General features: G+C 37.5%; 1 protein-coding gene across 2 annotated transcripts in view; it reads right to left on the bottom strand.

Annotated features, from left to right (window-relative positions):
• Positions 1–25,544, bottom strand: part of EEA1 (early endosome antigen 1) — a 70,939-nt gene that overhangs the window by 12,168 nt on the left and 33,227 nt on the right. For both annotated transcript variants that reach the window (XM_074168111.1, XM_074168112.1), the window contains 13 exons: positions 23,665–23,781; positions 18,532–18,870; positions 14,099–14,248; positions 12,953–13,072; positions 12,517–12,720; positions 11,703–11,903; positions 11,254–11,367; positions 9,822–9,977; positions 7,746–7,885; positions 6,803–7,133; positions 5,267–5,368; positions 4,308–4,502; positions 3,300–3,482 (listed from right to left, as the gene is read on the bottom strand). In XM_074168111.1, the coding sequence (XP_074024212.1) occupies positions 3,300–3,482; positions 4,308–4,502; positions 5,267–5,368; positions 6,803–7,133; positions 7,746–7,885; positions 9,822–9,977; positions 11,254–11,367; positions 11,703–11,903; positions 12,517–12,720; positions 12,953–13,072; positions 14,099–14,248; positions 18,532–18,870; positions 23,665–23,781 (2,352 nt within the window). The remainder of the gene's footprint in view (positions 1–3,299; positions 3,483–4,307; positions 4,503–5,266; positions 5,369–6,802; positions 7,134–7,745; positions 7,886–9,821; positions 9,978–11,253; positions 11,368–11,702; positions 11,904–12,516; positions 12,721–12,952; positions 13,073–14,098; positions 14,249–18,531; positions 18,871–23,664; positions 23,782–25,544) is intronic.

Raw genomic sequence — 25,544 nt, 5'->3', positions numbered from 1 at the left:
TTTTGAGAACACAGAGGAAAAAAAGCACAAATGCCAAGACCGAAGGATACTTGGCAAAGCTCAGGAGATCAGGATTCACACAAAGTATGTTTGCACTAACTCAAAAACAAGGCAAAAATAACAGTTCTGCATTTTTGTTAACTCTTCTATATAAAAAATGCCTTTTCCACAAATAAAAAAATCCATTAACTAATTAGTGTGTGTGTATACAAAAATGTTTATATATTCTATATATACAAATACATATTTGTATATATGTGTGTGTGCATACACACAAAACACATTCAGTGGTAGTCTTTTTTTTTTTTATATATTCTTTTTTTATCAAAAACTATAGCTTTTATAAGCACCCAAATCCTACCCGATTTCTTTTTCTAGTCAGAGAGACAAACTTGTATGAGTGTAGTTAGTTATAGACAGCGAATTTTTAAACCGAAGTAAATTTGCAGCAAATAGTATCCATAAAATTATAACCACGCTCTCGCTTCCGATTCTGTTACAGCACTTCTCACTTTTCCTCTGCAAGATCTACAGCTTCAAAGTTTGCATCCGGCTACAGCTACACAGGATCTTTTGTTACGGAACCAGAAACCAGGATCCAGCCGTGCTGATGGCATTCCAGCAGGCAGCTGCCCGCTCTGAAGCTCTCTCTCATGCGATCTCCATGTATCTCCAGCTACAAAACTTCACTTTTCAATCACACCTCAGTCTCCCTGCTGGAGATGAGCCAGCGATCCCAGCAGTGATATTCCAAATAGATGCCAGCAGATGGTGCTCTGTGAACAGCCCAACTCCTGCCATCCCCTCCCAGGAACTACACCTATCACCCTACTAGGATCACCCATCCACTATATGGCCTTTTATGATCTATCCCCACGCCTGAAACCTTGACCTCACCAATAGCATGGTGCTACACCACGTGAGAATATTTAAGTTTTCCCTTGTAGTATTTTTAACTAGAGAAAACCTAGCGTTGCTAACATCTCACCACACGGCCTGGCCATGCCTGTCTTGTCCAACGCTGGGCTTCAGACTGTGCTGACTCAACACGGCTGTGCAGGGAGTTCCTCTCTCTCCTAAAAATCCTGCACGGAAAGACACCCAAGCTCACCTTACATAAAAGTTGTAAAATCTTCTACTACTGCCTACTAAGAAGATTAAGACCAATCTGAACCCCAGCCCACACATCAGCTTTGGTTCCAGACTTTAATCGAAATCCATAGCTCTGGCTCAAATTATCTACCTTTATTAAGTAACTCAGCTAAGGCAAAACATAAACCAGACAACTGACTTTGAATTGGACTGTGAAACACTCTACCATAAAGTTTTTCTGACTTGGGTAGTACTAACACTATCATGCTGGGGCTTTTTGAATGCGCTTTTTCCTTTGTGGTCTTCTAAGACAAATAATCACTGCTTCTTCAGGTCAACATTGCAATGAGGCAGCACATCCATGATTAAACATCAGCTCCCCACCTTTTCCCTCTTCTACATTGTACAGAAAAAAGCTGTGGCAAGCAAACCTCACTAATACTAATTAATATGTTTTTAATTTTTTTTTTTTTTTAAATCAAGCAAACAGCCTTGAAGTTGGTACATCACTTCAATACTGAGGACCCCAATCTTCCTCAGGCTCTCTAGGCTCCACAGAGACTTACACAGTAAATCAAGTTACCTGACTTCTCATCTTGAAAACCTTGTTTTCCCATTGCCGTCACCTTATTTTACCTTTTTGCATGGATGTTCTCTCTCTCTCTTGCTACCAACCCCATTCAGGTTTAAAAGCATGTGGGACACCTACTGTCCTATTTTATACTTGCCAGAAGTAGAGGTCATCAAGTTGGTTTAATACTACTTATTCAGAGCTATTTTTGCAACAAGCAATACTCAAATGAAAACTGTGCCCCCAAAAAAACAATTACTGAGCACATCCAATGCTTTTAAAGGTCATTGCATTACCAAGTGTTGAACTAAACACATTGCCAGAAATTAACTTACAGACGTACATGTGCAATAGTAACTAACTGTAAGGAAGAGTATGTTTAAACCACCTTTGCTTGTTAATCAAGCCGAAGTTCTTCCCATTTTTACACAGTGATTCAACCAAGCAGCACTGATAAGTAAAGCTTCTGTAACCTGCAGGGAAATGCAGCAGGTAATCTAATGATGCAGGGGAGGAGTATGATTAATGAAACTCCAATGGCCTATATGTAAAGGAGCTATTTTCCTTTTACTTAAAATAACCCCAAACCTGGAATTTGGCTAGGGCTCCACAGCTCACATAGGCCTACCTGAAACGGCCACAAGACCTTTAATGATTTCAGTGGTGGGACTGAAAGGCCTCCAGTGGGACAGGTGAAAGGGAGCTCTGAAATCTAAGCAGTCACCAATGGTTCCCTTTATACATAACGTAGCAAACAGAAACTGGCATCCAAAACAGATGATTTGTCCTCAGAAAGTGCCTATTTCCATAAACTTCTCCATAAAACAACACAAAGACACAGACACAGAGAAAGTTGGATTGGGATTCACTTGAAGAGAAAAGTGCTAAAGCTACACATCTTGCCAGCAGACAGTCTCTGCTGCACATTACATCTTGGGACTAACTGGAGAATTGCCTTAGAGCTGACAGGAAGGAGGATGGCAGAAAAAAAGGACAAAAACCACATTTACTGACTGACTCAACTCCCAGCAATATCTCTTTGGAGGCACTACGCCCTAATACCAAATCAGATAAATACAGCTTAGGAATAGCAAAAACTTCAGATTCAGGCACCCGTACTCCAGGCAGGTCCCTAAATCTACTGTTTCCATTAGTCTGACATATCTAGAAGTCTACATTCAGCCAGGAAGAAGTGGAAGGGTCAAGGACATGTAAAAAGACTGACAAAATTCTAGTTAAATCATCTAGAAGACAGCGGTTACTCACATGCTGGCAGAGACTTTGCCCTAATTAGCTATGCTATTTAGATTAGTTGGAAGCTACAATATATAGCAAGAAAAAGCAACACAAAAAATTAACTCTTAAAAGAATATGGAAATTAATCATCTGTCACTTTGCTCAGATTGCTGCTGTGCAAATGGAAGAGTAGTTCAGGTAAGCCGGCAAATACCCTTGGCTTTAAATTAATTTCAGGATGTCATTTGTCCCAGGGGAAGTGATTGAACAGCACTAAATTCTATATATAGCAGAAGAGCTTTTTTACTCCTATACAGTTCTTGCACTGTTTCTTGTTCTTCAAAATGGATATAAAAGAGATCTACTAAGTCATATACGACATTAAAATGACTCTAAGTACCTTAAGGTCTTGCCTGGTTGCCAGCAGCTCAGACTCTTTCCCATAAAGGTCCAGCTGCAGCTTCTCCATGTTTTCCTTATGTTTTTCATAGGTCTTCTGTAAGTCTCCTAGCTTGACTTTCTCTGCTTTAAGCTCCTGTGCTGACAAAATAGACTGCTGTTGCAGCTTATTCTCCAGTTCTGCCTGAAACATAGGATAGGAAGCTTCAATTGAAGTCACAGACAGTAAAGTAAGCTTAAATGTTTACTTTTCAATAAACTGTATTTCTACTACAAGATGAGATTTTTTTCTACTTATGTAATAGCATTTCAGTAATCTCATGTTTGTGATTTTACAGTAACTAATTTAACAACAAAATTTAATTCATGTCAAAAGACTAAGTGAAGCACATTAAGACCAAACAGCAAAAGTATAAATAATGTTTCCAAGTGCTAAGGTTTCCACAGACTGACTAAAGCACAAATATGATCATGCAGCATAGGGCAGCCAAAGCTGGAGCGACATTTAACAGTGCATGGCACACAACACAACATTCCCTAACGTTCCAAGATATTTGAACTCTTTCCATTATGGTTTATAAGTATAATAAGAGAAGATTTGGTTTGTAACTGCCATAGAGGTTCCAGCACACCACAGAGTTTGTCTAAAAAGAACTCTCAGAAAACTCTATTGCTTCACAAGAAAATGGCAGCTCTTGCCTCATAGCATGTTCCTGAAGCAAAATAAAAACATTAAATCTAGCCATTTTTATCACTTTATTAAAAGTCAATTCCTACATAATCCATATTTCAGCACTAGTTCTTTTTACAGTATTGTTGCTGCTGATGATGATGCTGTTTCAATCTCCAACAGCATCTCAAGACCTTGTTTCCACATCCTGACCTTGCAATTTCCAACAAGACTACAGCAAGTAGCTGTTTATCACAAAGATATTGACATAAAAGCTGCAGCATTTATCAGAGAAATTTACATTAATTTTCTTAAAGGAGTAAGAGAGGCCAGCCTTACCTTTTCTAGGAGGGCAGTTTTTAATTCAGCTTGCAGTGTCTCACTATGTTTTTTCTTCTGCTCAAAAGATTCCTTTAACTCTCTCAGCTTTCCCTGGAGGTGTTGCTCGCTTTTTTCTTTCTCTTTCAGAAGACCCTGAATTTCCAGCACTTGGGCTCGTGCTGAATCAAGTTCTATCGACAACTGCTTAGAAATCTACATTCAAAAAATATTAAATAACTGTATACAATTTTAATTTAAATCACTATTTGTACACATGCTATACTACGTGAAACTGCCTGTTGAACTGTGTGGATGACAAATTACAGAGTACAAAAAGCAAACGCATAATTTCACAGAAAAAAAAACCTGGGTAAAAGCTCTTAAAACTGAAGATAAAGCTTCAGGAAATCAGCTCACAAAGGACTGCTAGAAGTTGTGGAGAATCCCGATTGTAGAAATCTGAAAGGCTTGTCTTACTCCTCTCTAGGCATCTGCTATTTTCCTCTGCCAGAGACTAGACACCGGGCTATCCCTTTTCTTGTAATCCAGTATGCCCGCCCTTGTGTTCTTACAAAGAGCTGCAGATCACACTCAGCAAACAGTTTCCAAGTATGCTACTGTTATTTCTTGCACAGAGAACCAGACCATCCCACAGAGCCATTGCTGCTGCCTTCTGCTTCAGAGCTAGGTGCTCCAACACCAGCAAGTAGATCTCAAGAGCTACCACAACACATTAAAATCATCTGTTATTCCCAATTTCCTACCCTTAGAGCAACTGCAGTCTTTTTTCATCATTCAAAATTAAGAGCAGGCAACTTTTCTTGTATCACCCTATTTCAGTGCCCCAGGTAGGTTACAATTAGAGAACTACAATCTCTTTATCTCTCATCAGTCCCAGCATGTGAGACTGAAAACAAATCTTTTAAACATTTGTTATTATTGTTTTCCAGATTTTTTGAAACTAGCGGACAGCTTACCCCCTCTTTTTTTTCCAGTGAGTTTTTCAATTCATTCCTTTCTTTAGCCACAGTCTCTGTTTGTACCTGGAGCTGGTGTTTTACCTCTTGGCAAGATTTTTCCTAAAAAACATAAGACAAGGAAATATTCCTGTGAGCTTCTGAGACGCAGTACCAGGTATTTTTGCAGGATTTACAAAGCCTTGACAAATAATCCTTTCCTTTTCACTGAAAAAGCTTTCCTTGACAACTGCAGATATATTTTCAGCTCAAAACTCCTCAAAACTTTAACAGTGGTAAACCCAAGCTGAACAGAGCTGATACCCTGTACTAACACATGCAGCCATGTGCCAAAGATTTCTTCTGATTAGGAACAGTGTCCCTGTTTGAAGCTGCTGTTGGCAGCTCTTCTCCATATCTTGGGGGAAGCAGTAGGCTTATCAATCTTATCAGGATCCAAAATTTCCTGATGTTCTAAAACTCACAAGCAAGTACATTTGCAGGACTTGTAAGCAAAATACAACTACATTTTAAGCCCAAATACTATGCACTTAAGAGAGTGGCGAGCCTCCAAATGACTACAGAATTAGAAGCAGAATCTGGACTCCTATCTTTAAATTGTGGATAAAATCTTTCCAGTTTTTAGGAGAAACAAATATTTAAACAGCAGTAACTAAGTAAAGCAAACAAAAAGGCTTATCTTAAAAAGGTGAAAGAGTAAAGGAAAAAAAGTTATTTTTAACTAGGAGCAGATTTTTTTTTTTTTTAGATCAGAATAAAAGCACCCATGAACCAGTTCTGGGAAATGGTGACATGTAAGACGAGAAGGGAATGAGAAAGCACCCCTACCATGTCTGAGGCAGGAGTCAGAAAAACTGTATAAGAGAAATCTATAAAATATGTATTCATATAGTGCCCACTCATACTACCAACAAAGCAAAAGACGGAAGCACTTGTCGCTGTACTGTCACTTGTGAGACCTTTCTTGAACTCAAATGGTTCTAGTACTTTGATAACACCTGGAGCTAGGCATCGCCCCAGACAACAGTGTTACTCTGCTGCCTACAGTATGCAGACTTCCGGCACGTCCAGACAAGTGCACAGAAAGTTTCTACATACAAAGACTCCAGAAACAAAACTAAAATGGTCTCAGAAAAATAACATCATCTTCAATATGGTGGCAATTAGCAAAGGGTTTGTAAGTTTGTTTTGTTATAACAAGGCTGATGTATTTTAAAACGGGAGGACATTTCCCATGAAATTGTTTCACCACTTTTCTCCATTTAGTTTCTTCACTATAATAAAGGCATGCAGCAAGAAAAAAGTATCCTGTTGTGTGATATGACTGACGTTTACTACTGTGAACACCCAGCCAAAAATTTAAGATAGGACATATGTATGAACTGCTAAAAATCACAATTTGTCTTTCCTTAAGGCAACTATTTCCATACATTGTACGTATACTGTTTTCAGTCAGAAGGCAAAGTAATTTATCAGTCTGGAAATACACAAAACTCAATGTCTAATACTTAACATCTCATGAAACAAACTACTAACCATTTCTGCCACAGCTTCTTTTCCTTTTTGTATTTCTTTTTCTAATTCTTCCTTTCTTTTTTTGAAGGATTCCGAACTTTTTGAGAGCTTGTCTTTGGTAGCTGTAAGGTCCTTTAATAGATTATCCTTCTCTAATTTCACTTGTTGCAGCTCTGATGTTGCTGCTTGCATTTTACAATCTAATTCCTTGAGTTGTTTACTTGTATCTTGATTTGATTTCTCAAGGTTTTGTTTCAGGCTGGCCTTTTCCTCCTCCTGCTTTGAAATTTGCTGCTTCGCTTGTTCAAGGGCCTCAGATTTCTTCTGTAAATCCAATTTAGCACTAGACGTCCTGCAAATACAGGGAGAAAAATAAAGCGCACTGTGGTTTTTTCTTCTTCTTCTTCACTGGTTATTTTGTATCATTTGCATTATTAAATGTCTCATTTAATATATTAACTGCAGAACTACTTCAAATCATAACTTTTTAATCTAGAACATGGGCATTTTGTCTCTCCAATGAAGACATACCAGCAACTCTAAATACTATTTTGAGATGGATTTTTCTTCCTCAAACATTATGAGCAGAAACTACTCCTTTGCTGGTTATGCATAAACTGCAAATCGGTCTTTGAAAGTTACAGAGCTATCGATGTTTTAAAATGGACCTCGGTACATCAAACTGTTCAGATATTTAGCTGACAAAAAGCACAGCAAATAAACTGGTGTATTGAATCACAGCAGTTAGTGATTCACATAAGACAACGTGGCAGATGGGGTCTGCATGGCATAGAGGGAAAGAAAACAGGTAGGATATGACTCAGTTTTCATAGCAGAGGGAGCACACTGCTTTTATCTTTGATTTTAAGACATCACAGGAGAGAACAACAAAATCTGAACTCTAGTCCAAGCCACTCAAGCTTTATGTCTGACTGAAAAGTACTGTAACATAGGAAATGCATACGCTTCTCTTGCTGCTTCAAGCTGTTTACTCAGTTCTGCTGTTCTGAGGTCTAATTCTGTATATTGCTGTCGCTGCTGCTGTAACTCCTGAAGAGCTTGTTCTTTGCTTGCTTTAGCATCAAGAAAGTCAGCTTCAAGTTTCTGAGATAGAAAAATGAAAAGTTAGAGCCATCAGAACACAGCCAACAAAATAAAAATAGCAATAAAAGGAAGAAGTCTAGTCTGTGAGTAGCATTTACTGCAGAAAGTCCTTACTGTAGAAAGCAGTCACAATTCTCACACATGGTCTGACCTATTTCATTAGTTTGCTATTTATCTTTCATTATTTAGCTCCTGCAAATCTCTTGCTCCCCTGGAAGTGAACCATTTTGGTAAAACACTCTGAAATCATCTTTAAATTAAATGTCAAGCAGCCTTTTCACTGCTAAGTAATAAATAAAAAGTAGAAATTTTTAAAAAGCCTATCCAAAACACCTATACAGAAAAAGGTCATGCACAGTGCTCAGCTCTGGGACCAGGTTCTCAGCCACCGCTAAGGAGTTTCAGCAGTTTCAAACGACTGTTAATCTACATATCCCAGGAACTCCACCATTCTTTATAACAGAAACAAAGGCGCCAACTACAGCTGTAAAGAAATCCTACGCTCGCCTGGAAGAGGTTTTTCTTGTTTTGTTTTCAGAAGGTACTTGTTCATTGGCGTGGAGTATAAAGAACACAGGAGTCTTCGGCAAACAGGCACTGCTCAGGCTCTTCAACACACTGGCTGTTTTACAGGCACTTCTGCTTTCGTGCAGTGACCATAAAACAAAATGGACAAGTTTCTCCGAGAAAATTCCTGAGGGCTTTTTATTTCTATTTTTTAAATTTTTTTTTTTTTTTTAAATATCACGCATTCAACTAGAATAATCCCAAAGAATGGTGATGACATCAAGATTTTACACAGAATTGCATTTCTGTTGACAGCATCAACAACCCTGTGCATTTTTCACACTTCAGTTACCAGGAACCTCGTAAAATCTTGTGCAAGCGAGCACTATATTCCTCCCAAGCATTTGGATCTGTTGGTTACTTACAAAACTTTAGCAAAAGGATAAAAAATAAAAACGCAAATGAAAGTGGACAGAAAAAAAAACAGCATGCAACAGAAAACAGAGCTGGAAGCACAAAATAATGATGCTAATAATGCAAATGTATGGCTGCTTTATATTTTAATAACATTGGATTTAAAATTTCATACTGGGAAAGCACCCTTCCTTCTCTCTGTAGAGCACATAAACTAGGAAAAACACCCCACTCAGTTTTGAGCATAGAGACTGCTATCTCCCTCAAAATAGGCAACACTGCAAAACAATTCTGCACTGCTCCTAAGATCCCTGTATGATATGGTTTTATGTATTGTGAATCTTTGTTAAGCAAAAACGCTTAACAAATATTGAACAAAGGTTAAAGCCCAAACTAAAAAGCTTTCAAGCATCCATATCCTTAACTGAAAATATTAATATCTCAAAACACCAAAAGGTTCTGCAAACCTTCCACTAGAATTATATATACTTTAAGAGAAAAACTAATTCTAGAAATAGAATGCAAAACTCATGGTCAAGTTAGAGGAAAAACACTGACAGAAAAATCTGATAAAAAAAACCTTGTAGAACCCTAATTAAAGGCTTTTGAAATAAATTAAACCAGACAGGTAGTGTTAACTTGGGCTAACCGATGTAACATATATTCCCTGCTACCACTTGCAAAGTGGACAAGGTTGAAGACTCTAATTTCAAAAAGTAGTCATTTTCCCTCTCATAACACTTTCCAGGTAGCGGTTTGTAGAAGCCCACTTTCAGAAAAATGACAGTATAGTGGCAATGTCCTAAGGCTGTCACCTTAGTCTGATATGCTAGCACACAAGAAGAGGAGAATAGGATTAAAGACTGGATCAGGAAACACTAGTGAAAAAGAAAACATACAAAAGTGGTATCGATATAATCCTTCCCCCACAATTTGAGCACAGCTTTTATCACATACTACCAAACAGAAGAGAACATCAGCTTCTGTAAGCTCAGATACCGTGTTCAATACAAACCTTAAGCTGTCCCTCTAGCTCTTCAGTTTTCTGTTCTAAATGAAGACTTTTCTCTTTATACTCTTTAAGATTGGCTTCCAGCTGAGCACAATATTCCTGCTTGTCATTCAGCTTAGCCATAACCTGATCCAACTGAACGCTGACCTTATTTAACTCCTGAGGTAAAATAAAAGTACAAGGATTGTTAGTTTTTAAATTACTTCCAAAAATGACTAATTTTACATATGCTTTAAATGATCTAACGCGTTCAAATTAAAAAATGTTAAAAATGTAAATAAAATGTAATAAAAAAAATAATGTTTCATTTTTATTCTGAGGGGGAGGAAATTGAGAGCAGAAACACAAACACATGCACAAATTCTCTTTGTTAAGCTGACAAAATTTCTTTTAAAGCCTCAATATTCCTCTCAAACTGTACAGGCTGTGGGGCTAAATCTTAACAAAGGTGTTTTAACTTCTAAATGAAAGAGGAGTTGTAGGTAATAAAGGCACTATATTCTGCAGTTAGTACAATAGTAACAAGAAAGTAACACTACAAAACCTTAGAGAAAATTTTTGCTGTCTTCATGAAATCAAGCACCACCGAAGAGGAAAGTCAATGCCATGGAAACAGTCATTTCCCCACATAACAGAGATGATTTCAAACCATTTGGTTCAACACAAAACAACGTAATTTCCGGAAGAGACTAGGTGAATGCATTCACCTAGTAACCACTATGATGACAGCTGCATCAAAGCTCATTGCTCTTTAACCAAGCTGATTCATTTAATTATTAATTACTTATTTAGTAGTTGGAAAAAGAGGTCTTCTGTTTATAGCAATTAATTACATTCCTGCACTAAAAATGGTGCTACATGAGCATCTGCTGGATGTTTCCACGAAGACCACAGCAGCACTGATTCTAACAGTGCAAGTATTTGATTCAGCAGCTGGTGGAACGCTTCACTAGGATTAACACACATTAAAACACGCAATTTTAGCAACAGTCTTTTGGGTTTTTTTGTGTCATTTGGCACACAGATAATTATTTCTTAATACAGGCATCTGATTCTGAATTTATCTGAATCTGCAATTCAGACAAGAATTAACTGCAAGAGCTAAGAGTTTTCCTTGTACCCAGTGCATTCTACAATCTTTTCTTCATAACATACAAGTGAGAACTGAATTATACCCCAGTAGGATATGTTATATTCTGAACCGTAATCCTACAGCAGAATGGATTCCCAAGTGAATTCCTTACGCTGCAAGATATATCTGGTCCAGATTACAGCAAAAAGAACTGAATAGATATCACATGGTTAAAATATCCTAAATTATTATTTCCAAATGTATATTCATATGTTTATCTAGTTTGTAAACAGACTATATTCTTAGGGTTTTGAGTATTTTTTTAGGTAACATAGGAACTTGATGTTTATATGTTGCTTTAACCTGTTGCTTATCTTGCAATGCATGCTGGGCAGTGTCCAAATGATTTTGAAGATCCGCTCTCTGAGCAGCTTTCGATGCTTCTGCTGAAAGTAGCAATTCAGTCTTTGCTTTTACCTGAAAGATGAGTTGTATTTCACTAAAACATTTATTTTACCATAGCTCATTTTAAGTTTTTTTTTATACTTTTATATCAGTAAGTTTGATACTAAAATTAATTTTAAAACCCCACAAAATAACAAAAACAATAGACAAAAACAACAACAAAAAACCCAACACTTGTCATTCTGAATCCACTTACATTTTCTTCACTTTTATCTGCCTTATGCCACCTCATTCATCTGTTAGTAAAAACATGCAATTTTTCCCAAATTGCTTTGTATGTTCTCTGGAGAGAATACAGAAATCACAAGCAGGATTTATCATCACCAGACAGTACAGAGTTCCATTACCTGCACATCAAGTTGTGATACTTTCTCTTTACTTTCATTTAGCTGGCTGGTTAGTTCAGTGATATTTGCTTCCAGGGAAAGCACACGGTCCTGAGCAGCTCTTAGATGTGCCTTTTGCTCCTGCACTTGCTCATGCAAATTCTCTTGGGCTTGTTTATGACTTTCTGATTGATTCTTCAGCTTTTCTGTCAGCTGAGTTACCTGCAGTGAAAAAAAAAAAAAAAAAAAAGGAAGGAAGGAAGAAGAAGAGAAGGCTGGAACAGCATGTCCAAGGAAGTCATAAATCTTCTGAATTTTAGCATGCCTTATCATGGCTCTGGAGACTCAACACTATCACATGTCTTTTTCTGAATTATTACAGAAAGCTATGTTGTACACAATACCAGAGTTTAAATAAGTTACCAGCTGAAAATGGAAGCAAAAGGTAATCATCGATTTGGCCTTAATGTAACAAAAACAAAATACTAAGGTGACAACAGATGCAGGCTAAACTGAATTTTGGTGTTGAAAGTGGGAATTAAACCTCTTTTTAAAACAAGGGAAACAAACATGTAGATGTACCTAAAGATTATTTGTAAGCAGATACTACTGGCATAGGTACAAAGGAAACATCTAGGAATTCCTTCCCTTATGCTGATAGCAAGGAAGTCACCAAAACTAAGTCCTGCAAAATTTATAGCAAGGTATTTAAATTAATTATAAAAGAAACAGCGAAGTACAAGAAAGATTAGTGTCATACCTGATGAAACAGAAAAAAGGAAATAAGATTCAATAATGAGAATGAAAGAAAAGAAACAAGTATCCCAGTGCTTACCTGTATTTGCAATGCATGGTTTTTCTCTTGTAGCTGGTTAAGAACTGCAGTTTCTCCTTCACCAGCTTGAATTTTTGCATACAGGTCCTCTCTTTCCTTTTCTAGCAGAGAGATGTTTTCCTTGCTTTTTTGAAGCAATGCCTCAAGATTTTGAATTTTTTGGTCCTTATCTCCAATTTGTCGTAGTACTTGCTCCAAATCATTCTAGAAAATCGCATAATAGCTTCCTTAATTATAAGGACCTTAGAAGTTATTCCTAATGCATAAAATGTTGGATAAATTTATTACACACTTTCTGTATATTCTGTTATAGATTTACAAGTTAATTTATTGAAATTAGTGTAAGTCATGCAAGTCACTTTTACAGAGAAAAAAATATTTAAAATAATGACATCCTGAAATACACTTTCACATGAGGATACAGAACTATGTTTACCTGGGCTTCTCGTAGTTTTGCTGTAGTATTTTGCTGAAGTGTCTGCTGTTCCTGGTGCTGCTGTTTTGCCTTATCTAATTGATGCTGCAATTCTGTGGAATTTACTGCTTTTTCCTTTAGCTGAAAAAAGCAAACAAACAAACCAGACTAATGAGTGAACAAGCACCATTCAGTATGCTAATAGTGCTCCACGTTCATTCTAATGTTAAACGATTTTAGTCTAAACATGAATATTTGAAAACTCGTACAAAAATAAAACGTATGTAATGCTAGTTAAAGACTCAAAATCTAACCAAAGCATTCATTACTATTAATACGTGAGATTCTACATCACAAGTGAGAAATATAAAACAACTATCAGACATGTATGTATTTTAGCTCTCAAAATCTAAAACATAAGAGATTTTTAGTACGTTTTTTCCAAATGTTGTTAAAGTGTAACATGACTGATGATACAGATACCTGTAAAACAACATTATTATTATTAACATTGTTGTTATTATTACCATCATTATTATTAGCGGGTTTAGTAGCAACTTCAGTTTAGCAATCTCTCCACTTCTATACCAGTCAAGGCTTTGCAAATTAGCTACAGAAAAGCTTTAAAGCTTTGACAACATACCACTCAGATATTTGGCCAATCCCCATACAGGCAGCAGAAAATCAGCAACATATACAAGATGCTCATTAAAACAAATAAAAATTAATAAAACAAGTGTTTTCTGCCCATCCACCCCACACAGGTTATTAAATATCAATGACATGCTGTGCCATGTTCACTTTTTCTTCACGTAGAGTTTTATGTCACAAAAATACCTACAGACAAAACTTGACCGTCATGGGCTTAGGTGCTCCTAGGTCTTTTTTTTCATAAGATCCTTGACAAAGTTCATAAATGCAAAAAGCACATCTTTTATTAATCTGTAAAGCATGATACATGCATCCAATGAGCATTTAGCCTTACAAAAATCTGTAATCCAAGTGGGATTTAGGCAGATTTTGACAATTTTACCATAAGACTTGAACAGTATTAGTCAAATGAAATTCCCGTAAGTACAAACTTTATAAACTGCAACATCACCGCAACTGTATATACAGGCTACTAGCAGAACCAGAACAAACCAGAGTCTCCAGAAAAGCCCCTACCTGCTCTTCAGCACGAGAAAGTTTTAATTGCAGATCAGCCACCTGCTGCTCTTTGTCCATCAGTTTCTCACTAGACAGCTGCCTCTGTTCCTTCAGCCGCCCATGTGCTTCCCCTAGCTGGCGCTCTGTTTCTAGCAGTTTACTGTGCAACTGCAAAAAAAAAAAATATTCCATTTTTTTTTAGTCATTCTTTAGTCAACGGTGCTGTATTTTAGACTCGATTTGTGCAATGTTTACCCTAAGTTTTCATAACCCAGAGTAAAACAACTACATGAGCTCCTGAAGTCATGTATGTACATCATATACTGCAGAAACACAAATCATGTTGAAGAACAGCATCAGCTGCATAAGCATGATTCAAAAAAGTGGGTTGGAGGGACATCAGAAACATCCTCATTTATCTAGAAGCACTTGAATACGAGTTACAGAGATTTAAGAGAAATACAAAGAGGGCAAAATCCTCCAAAGGCATGAGGACTATCATGTAAAATAGTGATGCTTATAGTGATGCTTACAGCAATCTCATCTCACACAGCACACATCCTCACTCCTATTGATTCAGTGGCTGAAGCACCATGCCTTTAGCTGCTCCCCTGGCTCCCACAATATACTGTTCTGCACTGCCAGATGAGTAGGAGCATAATTTTTAGCTTGACCTGGCTACATCAATGGCATTCATTCTCTGTAGAGAAGAGATGCATGAACCTTCAATGCAGGGTACGCAGCAACTTTGGTCACTTATAGTCCAGCACCTCTCAGCAGCAGAAAGTAATTAGGGGGATGTGCTCTTCCAGCGGGACATAAGCCTACCTCGTAATTTTTTCAGTCATGAAAAGCTGTACTGCACCATCTTCAAAGTGCAAGGACGGCCTTTTACTATTCACCGTTATAAAAAGCTCTCTCCATAAAATCAGCTGTTGTTCTATGTGAAACTGCCACTGTAGGTCCTGGGTTACCTCCTGCCTACTTCCACATGAACACATCCAAGCACACACAAATGAACTTTCAACTCAATGCAAAACCAGAGAATGGATCAGGCCTTGCAGCACAGCAAGAACTTCCTACAGGTATCAGGATGAATGAAGCTTGCTTCCCTATGAATTTATGTCCAAGACGCCTGAACCATTCACCTTTTAATTCCAGGCCCTCCCTTCAATATCCCTTTCTAATGCTTTCCTCAAATTCCCACTAATACCTAGGCGAAAGGCAGCACAATCATGTTGCTCACTGCAAGCTACCACTTGTTGACCAGCTGGCTGCCTAGTGGGACAGAAAAAGGAACAGTGGTTGTGATAACATTAGATGTTCCCCGCAGGCATCGAGGGGGTGAGGCATGAACATAAGCCTCTCTCCTTTACCCAGCTGCTTGTTTCCACAAGAATTTAACACTGAAGAATCTAACGCTGAAGACCTTTGGGCCATCTGTCAAGATTTGGCTGAAGTTATCAAACAATGCAAAAGTTACAGGGGATGGAGACGGGGAAACAAATGTGTCTATGCCTTATTTTCTTAGGAAATTAAACTAAATTATTTGTTTATATGCCCACAACCACAAAACCTGTGAACGAAAAGCTGTTCAGCATGTGGTCAAGATGCTGATTGCTAACTGTGACTGCAGAGTTAAGAAAGAGGTAGGAGAAAAGGGTGAGGAAAGAGACCATTATCTCTCCTCTAGTAATCAAGAACATTAGTCTTTTTCTGCAGGAATCACTAAATTATTAATACTTCCTCCTCCCTAAAAATATGAACAAGAGCTGGAGGAAAAAATCTAATGAAGAAACGGTGCTAACTATTCATGGCTATGTTGATAATGGGAGAGAATATTTAGAAACGAGGAAGTCAGCAAACAACATTATACAAAATTTTATTAAAGGCACAGTTAAGTATTTTTGAAGGACTTTAAATAAACAGAACCATAAAATCCAGGATTAACCTATGTTACAGAATGCAAAAATAATAAAAAAAAATATTACACTTTCAAAGCTACAATCAAGTAGATTCACATTTTCTAAACAACAACAGTATTTATTAGCAATTAACATTTCTTCAAGACTGAAGGAGTCCCTATTTTCTTGTGTTACCCTCTTCCTATTAGCTGTGCTGGAACCAACATTATTATTCAAGTTTCCTTCCATTATGAAGATCATTTCATTCACATCACTCAAATTCTAAAATATACAAACTTAATCAGACATGTATCTGTTCAAATGAATTTTGGCAAGGATTCTTTGAAAATGTGGTTTTACTGAACAACTATACATATACCTTCATAAGCAGCATTCATTTTGTCAACACAAGCTACTGGATTACATGCATAAAAAGATAATACCATTAAAGTATTAAGTGAAAAAATATGAGAAATTTAGTCTCTTCACAACAATAGTAACTGAACTCTTGTTTGGAGGGAGAGAGGGCAAGAGAAGTTTTTGCTTAGCTTTAATTTTATTTTATACCATCTATGAAGGGATTTTTTACCTCCACTATTCTTTTACAATACAATTCTAAAACACATCCTGAGATCCAGCAACTTGTTCAGGTTTTCTTGCTTAGCCTGTCTCCTTCCCAATGGTATCACCAGAGGATGGGCGATGTCTCCATTTCCTTTCATAGGAATGCATTCAGCAATGCATCATGTTCCTCCTCCTTCATTTTTCCACCCCCAAAAATCCTTCCTGAAAATGCCCTTTCAGGCTGAAGCCAGATTTCAGCTCAGCCTCTTGGTTGTGTGTCTGAAGCTTGAATACATGTTGCCCAGACAGACTGAGGCAATTTTACCAAGTGACGATTCCTAAGCAGATAACTAATATAATTACCTCCCCTCCCCCTGACAGAAGACTGATGGGAGAAGGAACATCATTCTGGAGATGTAATACATACATAAATGAAGTTTTGCCAAGCCATAGTTCTTCCAAGATAAACTATACGCACACCGCTTGCAACTTAATCTATTTCAGACTTGACAAAGGGTTGAAAATTGAGAAACACTTTAAAATGCTAAACCTTTAGTGAGAGATTAAAATGAAGTACGTCATACTAACAAAAAAAAACAGATTATTTTTTCCATCTCAGGACTGGACACGATTCCTGGCGTACAAATATTTCTCCAGTCTAATACACTACTCCCCACGACACTAGCTAAAACAGAGTTCATCCAGCCTCAAATGTCAGCATGCTCAATGGTAAACAGAAGTCCTGCTTCCATAACTCATTGGACTTAGCAGAACAACACGTAAATGATGGGGGGATGTACGCTCTGGGTGTTCTCGTAGCTACCAGCAACATAAAGAGAAGGTGTTTGTTAAGAGATGAAAAGGAAGCAATATTAAGAGTTCATATTATCTCTGCTTCTCACTCTTAAGTATTCCCTACTGTATTTACTACTCAATTTTAAAGCAAATCAAGCATTGTTCAGTTCAGTTCATATACAACAAAGACTCACTTTTCTCAAACTTCCTAGAGAGTAGTAAAATTACTATTAGAAGTGAAACTACTTCTGATACTCTACCTGAATTTGTTTTTCTCATAACCTGAATTCATTATAGCTTCCACTACCTTACTGAACCAGAACAAATAACCTTACTGACTCTTAGGATTTGTATATTACCATATTTGTCATGGAAACTCAACATTCTGGGTTGCCCTTTCATTTGACAATACTTCCCTAATTTCAGGGAATGCATCAACAAAAAAAGGGGAGGAGAAAAATTGCAGGATGAAAGAAGAGTTCATTAACACTAAGAGAAAAAGAGTGGACCAAAATCTGTCTCAGATCAGCTAAGGCCTTTTTTAGTCACATACAAAAAAAGTCAAATCAGAACATGAGAAATAAGCTACAAAGTTTATGCTCATTTAACCTTAATCTTCTAAAACTGAAATTACAGACATAGTTTGAAGAAGAGTTCCAGATAGAAGAGAATTAGTAGGATGTTTCCCTTTCAGAAAAAGGGGAATTATACTACAGATAGACAGATGCTACAATAACCTTCCCATAAATAAAAATGTGGAAAGGTTGTTATAACTGTAGGTTTTGCTGAGTTTGGTTGTGACACAGGGCCTACAACCACCCTCATTTGCCCCTGACAAGAATTTGGACCTACTAAAAACATTCAGATGTAATGACAAGCAAATACCAAAGAATTTCTGCACTCTTATCACAGGCTCTTCTTTTTGCCTGTTCTTTTCTTTACTTCTCTAAGGCGAAGAGGTGATTGTATTTCATTCTCTGCAGTGTTAGGAAGAATGCTTTACATTTATTCAAATACCAGCTAGCTTTATATTTATTCAAATACAAGTGCTGGTTAGTTACTCCCCTTCAATAAGGAAATGCAAATGCACATGCATGAAAAAAATGCACGCACAGTTAAGAAAACCCCCATGGGATGGTTTGAAGAGCCATCCCAATAGGAAGGTCTAGGAGGCTTAAGGAACCTTACCTGACTGAGTTCACTTTGGAGTTGCAGGCCATGCTGCTCTTTTTCCTCCCTCTGCTGCTGGAGCTGTTTACATTCCGCCTTGAGATGCTGGTACTTGGTCTCTACTTCGGACAACTCTTCTTTAAGTTTCTGGCTTGCTTCCCCCTTCTCACCCAGCTCTGTCTGTAACCTCTGTATGGAGGCTTCAGATGCAGACAGCTTTGCCTGAAGCTGTTGGCAGTCCAGGTCCTTCTGGTGAAAGCTTGCCTGCACGTTCTTCTTACTCACAGATACCTCATTGTGCTTTTCTTCTAGCTGGGTGTAGTCCTGCTCTTTCTTCAGCAGCTTCTCAGTCAGACTCTATGAAGAGAGTTCCACAGCAATTGAATTGCAATTCTGCTTATAGCTGTTCAATGCATTATTCAAATTTCTTCTCAAGTCTTGATGCTAAACAGCAACAAACTTGCTCAAAAACATTATTAAAGGAAGTATTGACCTCTACTTCATATTACACAACTTAATTCTGGACCCCATACGGCACACAGTTTCAAATAGAAATACTGTTTTCATATTCTCACATAAATCCACTTCCTCTTACTGAGAGCACCACAAAAAATCTATTTCTGTATTGCGAAGACTAATTTGCTTTCTCTGAACGTTCAAATTCTAGGTTATTACAACTGCGTTTGCTTGGGGGAAAGTTGAGGTAGTAATTTGAGTTACTAGTATACAGGAAAAGTTTTCAAGTATCACTGTCCTGCACACAATTGCCTAAGCAACAACATTTGTGGTTTAATTCCTGTCTAATCCTGTGCAGACATCATGCTGGTAATTTTTAGACGTATCCTAATTTTGCCCTGTCACTATACTTACAGCATGATCTGTTATCCAAATTACGGAAGAGAACCTATGAAAACTAATGAAATCTGTGATGTTGACAAATCACAGAATAAAACACTAATGATTTAACCTCCATCTTAGAAGATGATGTTTTTACATTTTAACTCATTTTAACTCATACCCTCTGATTTCCTTGCATACAAATCAGCTCAAAGAGGATGGTTGCTTTGAGTTTGAAAACACGAAAAATTGGGATTCTTAAAGGAAAGACATGAACATCACTGAGTGTCAGATGTTTCTTACCACATTAACAGTAAAGATTGCAGCGTCTAAGGTCATACTATCAAATTTACACACTGAGACAACTACTGGAAAAAAATTATTTACAGATGATTTTCAGCTATTACATAATGCTTTTTATCAAATTTCATGAACTAATCAAAACCATATTCAGAGAGAAATTAAAGTCTGAATGGACAAGATACAGTTCCAGAAAAATTTAGGTTTTCCCCAAAGCTTAGCTGAGACACTAACTAGAATTTCAGACATCTCCAAGCAGGACAAAGAAGCCATGAGAACCATTTCCATTTTCCAGTGGCACTTTTTGAAGCACAGAAATACAGTTACAGGGAGGCCCTGGTCATCGTCCCCCCCAGGTAATTGATTCCTTCTTCTTGAAATGTATCAGCAGGTTCCATTTATTGTAGCATCTTACCAATATCTATCTCGTTACTATGCACACCTTTTAAATGTTTGTGTTCTTCCTGCAGTTTCAGTAACTACTATATTCTCTAGTGATCCTTTCAATTAAAAAAGAAAGATAAAGAACACTTCTATCATGTCAGCCTGAAACAATGCCAACACTGAGGTCAGTCTTATGTATCAAAACTTCAGACAGTTCTGCAACTTTGGAATAACAGTTCCAAAGATAAGATAGTGCTGCAATTCCAGCTATGCTGGGCATCTTAGAAGTGCCCTTCTGCACAGCATCCAGGGATGAAACCTGTTTGGCCAGAAGAAAAAGTTGTTCAAGGAAGTTGAACAGTTTTTTTCTTTACAGATTTTAACAAATGATGACTATATTGGTTGTTATAAACCATATAAAGACACTTTTATTTTACAATCATGGTAAAATAAACAGAAGAATCTATTAAAAAAAAAAAAAGATAAGTTAGAAAACAAGTAATCTTGCAAATGAGAACTCTAGCAGTCCAGAAACCCATGTGATAACAAATATAATTAATGCCCTATGTGTCTATTTAAAAGAATATATACTTTCTAAAGCATAAAACTTAGCCAAAAATTCTGGCTCAAGATTAAAGTTTGGCTATTGAATTCTAGCCCTGAAGTAGTGTATTTTGAAACGTTTCTTGAAAAATAGAACAACTTGTTGCTGTTACAGGTATGTCAAAGTTTTTATATATGCATATATAAAATACAGGAACAGAGCACATAAGAACACACTGACAGCAGGTGCCATCTTTTTCCTCCTGAAGTCAGTGGCAAGGCTCCCACTGGTTTTAGAATATATTTCACCCTCAGAATATAAAATAAAGTTGCAATTCCCTTTTCATTAAAATGACCAGGCAGGATCATTAACATTTGTAATGAATAGCGTTCCTGCAACACCAACACCAACACAGAACCTTATTCATCATAGCTGGGCAAGTAAGAGCTAAGGCATTAATCTTACTACTACTCCTTAACTAGATCCACACGTCACATGTAGAACCGCTATGAGCTACTTTATGAAGAGCCAGTGCAGGGCATTAACTTAAATTTTCAAGTAAAGGAGTGGGGAAGGGAAAGAAAAAAGAGGTACTGTTGTCTTGAAGCAGACTGAGACTCTGGGAAGCTTTCAGGAACGCCAAGTAAAACAAAAAAAAGAAGCATAGCTTCTTCACCATCACCTTACAGGCTATCCCAAGGACAGCCAAGAGCAGCAGCTACACATGGTTGGAGACGCTGCCCCACATCCTGCACTACTCTTCCCTCTTCCTCCCTGGTCTGACGATCAATACAGCAATGAATACCAGTGATTAAAGCCACTGCCCCTGACAGTAGAACACCCTCTGCAGTCACAAATGGCCAGACAGAGCTGCAAACTGTTGCTTTCAGGAGAGAAAAGCTGAGTTTGCCCAACAGCCTGCTACCACCATGCGTGACTGAAGCCCACAGAGCTGCTATGCTATGCTCATTCAAGTTACATTAGTGGACCCTGCAGTTTTTCCTCCCTGGATGCATGTCCCAGCTGCACCCCAGATATATAAAGGGATGCGTGGGCACACACGAGCCACCTCACTTCCCCAAGCCTCCATTTCCACAGAAAAGAAAGAGGGAACAACAGTATGTTACAGCATTCAACGAAGAGCCCTGAACCTTCAAAGCTCATGAGATACAAGAGGGAACACCACACTGATCCTTTTCTTGCTCCTTGCAAAAATACACGTAAATACATATTAGTAGTGACAGTGGCCAAGCATTAAAGAATGAAGTCTGTCGTCACTGATTGAATTTCAGAATAGTTACTTCAGCAGAAGGTTAGAAACTAAGCATTTTTCCCTGTAGACAATGCATCGCAATTTTCCTAAAAGAAAACAAACAAAAAACCCCACATGTAATGGGTTTAAGATTACAGCAGTCTAATACTTCAGGGAATATGCTGGTTTTACACATTAGGTCTCCTCCAGGCTACAGGCCATTACTGGCCTCTGCAAGGCAAGCCAAGCCCCGCCCCATAATTAACAGTGCTTTATAAATGAAGGAAAGGAAGTTCCTGCTGGTCTCAGAGAACTCTCTTATCTACTTGTCATCTGCTCTTCTCAGTATAGCTCCTGAAAATGTAAGAAACAGCTTGCTTGCTTAAGGTTGTACATGAGCTTGAAAAACTGCCTCAATACACAGAAATATCTTGCTGGATCGCGATGGAATTACAAACGGATGTACACTTCAAACTTCCATGTATTCTATCGTTCATTAAGGGCTCCTCCCTGACAGTTTCTTCAAGGATGACAAACTGTTCGAAGTGGGAGCAATTTATGTTATTTGGGAAGCTAGTCTTACCTTGTTCAATTCTAGGTCCTCCAGGGACAAGATTCCTTGGCTGACATACCATTTTTTACGGTTATTGTCTTTCAAAAAGCTGCATAAAAAAGTGGCTGTAAACTGCTTTAAGTAACTAAAACAAAGACGAAAAGCAGCTCACTGCCACTTCTCTTCTTCCTGTTCCTCAAGTGGTGTTCAGCATTAACCTGACATAGCAGAGACTCTCTGTTAAAGTACAATTATCTTATGCAGCAATCTGTTTCACTCCACGTTGCTAATGGTATAGCAATATACTCAAGCAAGGGCTCTATACTGAATAGCAATAATTTTCCCAAAAGCTTGTTTCAGTGTTGCTGGTCTGTGGAAAAGAGCAGCCTGACAATACTCACCATGCTACTAAGGGCAAGTTTAATTTATTTAATTTTATTTACTTTAATAATTTAAATAAATAATTAATTAAATTACTTTTATTAATTTAATAATTTAATTGCACCTTCTTACATTCTTTGCAAATGCTGTTTTAGTATTAGATTACACTAAATACACACTGTTTGGTCCCTGTCCTTTCCTGTTTTCCAAGACTGACAAGGCTGCTGGTAAATACACATGGGTAATATGTGTAGTTCATATACAGTGTTATATATACACACAACAAAAAGCAGCAGGCATCTTTCTTCTTGTCTCCTGTCCTCCCTCCCCTCCATTTATTACCCCACAACACATGCTTTCTTAATGCAAATAAAAACGCAGCAAGCTCAAAGGGCTTTGATAAAAGCTCTCAAGGAATACTTATAAGCTGAGAAGCTCCTGGAGTTTATCTCAATTTTCTTCCATTTATGACTCTGATAACAGCCAGAAAATATGACAGGAGTACAATCTAAAAACTAAGAAACTGGAACAGCAATGAAGAAAGCTCAAAATGTCTTCTGAATTATGATTTTTAGGAAAACACTGTAATATTTCAAAGGGTAATGCTTTTTCTTTTAATGTGTGAGATGGCAATACTGCTTAATAACAGGCAAGATAAACAGCAGTAATTAGAAATAATAACAACCTCAGGATTTCAGTTGTAACATACTGATCATTAAAATATAGTGTTTGCCTGTACATTATGATATCCCTCATGTTAAGCAGAATGGTAAAGGAATTCTCAATTTCTGCAACATCAAGAAGTGTTTTGTTACAGTCCTCAGCGCTTCCAAAGGCAATGTGTGACACGTTTCCATTTTAACGTGAGCCGACAAGCATAGGAAGTAACAGCATTCTCACCTGGTTTTTCTGTTCTAGCTCTTTGACTGAACTTTGAAGTTTTTGCAGCTCCTGAACATACACAGCTACCTCCTGAGGTCCTTTGGCAAGTTCAGCTCTTAACTGGTTAATGGTAGCCTGAACAGACAAATAGAAAAAATCCACATTTAAAACAAAGCTTTGCATGCTTAACTCAAACAAAAGCAAGATGTATGGTAGCAAAGTAAAAAGCATCTTGTACACAAATAAACAGCTTAAGAAAAAAAATCACCTGCAAATTCATCTCAGAGCACCATCAGCTACAGAAGTACCACTGAGCATAATTTCCCAGCTGAGATTCATTCATGTCCTATTTCAGAAGACATAAATTTGCCCCCGTCCAATAGAAAATGCCAGGTTGAGCCCGCAACCGATGAAAATCACAACAGATTATCCATTAATCATTATCACAGTTCTAGCTCAAGGTGAAACCCTCCCAAGTCATTGCAGTTACACAGCCAAAAGCTTTGCCCCCCTGGTAAGGGGAGTACTGGAAAAGGCACTAGAAGCGAGTCTGGCATCTGATGCAAACTTGGGGTTTTAGTTTTTGGACACATCAACCCTGCAGGTCAGCATAATCAGGGTAACGATACTACCCCATTAAACAGGAAAGGTACAAAACAGAACATATCAATGACTGTGCAGTATTTGAATACAGTAATGAAAGCAAACAAGAAAAGCACTTTAGATGGGTAACAATGGCTGCCCTAAAGCATGCTGTGTATGAACACGCCCACTTTGAATACACTATATAATAATGACCTTTTAAAAGAAGTTTTCTTTCCTATTGTTCTCATAACCACAGATTTCAGCACAAAGGTATAAATACTGAATTCAAGAATGAACTAATGCAGTAGAAGGAAGTAGCAGACAATTTACAACCTTCCTACAGAAAAAGGAAGACCAAAGAGAACATATGAACCAAGGAGAACCATATGACTACATATAGTTATTAATTCTGACTTTCTGTAATGCTGTGCTTTACAAGGCTGTTTTGTTACAAAGCCATTAGCTAAAACATATCCTGGGATCTGCCTTTGGCAGAAAAAGAATCAAGGACATTTTCTTAGAAAATAAAGTATGGATATCTCACTACTGAGAGAATACAATGCAGAAAACATGCAGAAGATAGCTAAGGACACCACTGCAGGCTTTCAAATTAGAATTGTAATTTATATGCATAAAGATACATTTCTCTCATTCACAATTCAATAACTCAGTCCCACATTTCATTCTTAACATGGAGATATATAATGGATAAATATTCATTCCTGATATTGTCTGGCTGATGTGTCTGTATGATTAATGAACCAATAAGCAACCAGGAATGCATCTGTTTAACAGCCTCTTGAAATTATCTTGATACAACAGAAATCTACTATAAGAATAAAAAGCTTTCAAAAAGTTTACCTCAAATTTAAGTGTCTCCATTAGAAAGCAGAAAAAATAAAATGGATGGATGAAAGATGGAAATAAGCAGTCACAAAAGCTGTTAGCAGACACACTTCCTCAAATCTGTTTTCAAATATTCAAGTGTTTTTAATGCCTTTGCTTAATGGGAAAAATAAACAGTCCTGGCTTTATTAAGTTTACTCATAATTTAATCTACTAATCTTATTCTGCAGGCATTCAACTTAACAATCAAGTCTAGGCCCTGTATTTTATGAAGATTTATCAGATACTGAAACAAATTCCAATCTGTGGAGATTCATAGAAATGCTTAGCTCCACAGCAGTGCAGCTGTTTTCATAATGTGTTTACTATGCAGGAGTCGCTATAGTGAGAAACCAAACATGGAAGGAGTATCTCAGAATGAATACTTATCTGAGCTATCTAGACACCAGAGTTTCAGATGCAACTCT

The sequence above is a fragment of the Numenius arquata genome, chromosome 2, assembly GCF_964106895.1.
Source record: "Numenius arquata chromosome 2, bNumArq3.hap1.1, whole genome shotgun sequence".
Taxonomy (NCBI): Eukaryota; Metazoa; Chordata; class Aves; order Charadriiformes; family Scolopacidae; genus Numenius; species Numenius arquata.
This window is presented reverse-complemented; position numbering and strand designations above follow the sequence as displayed.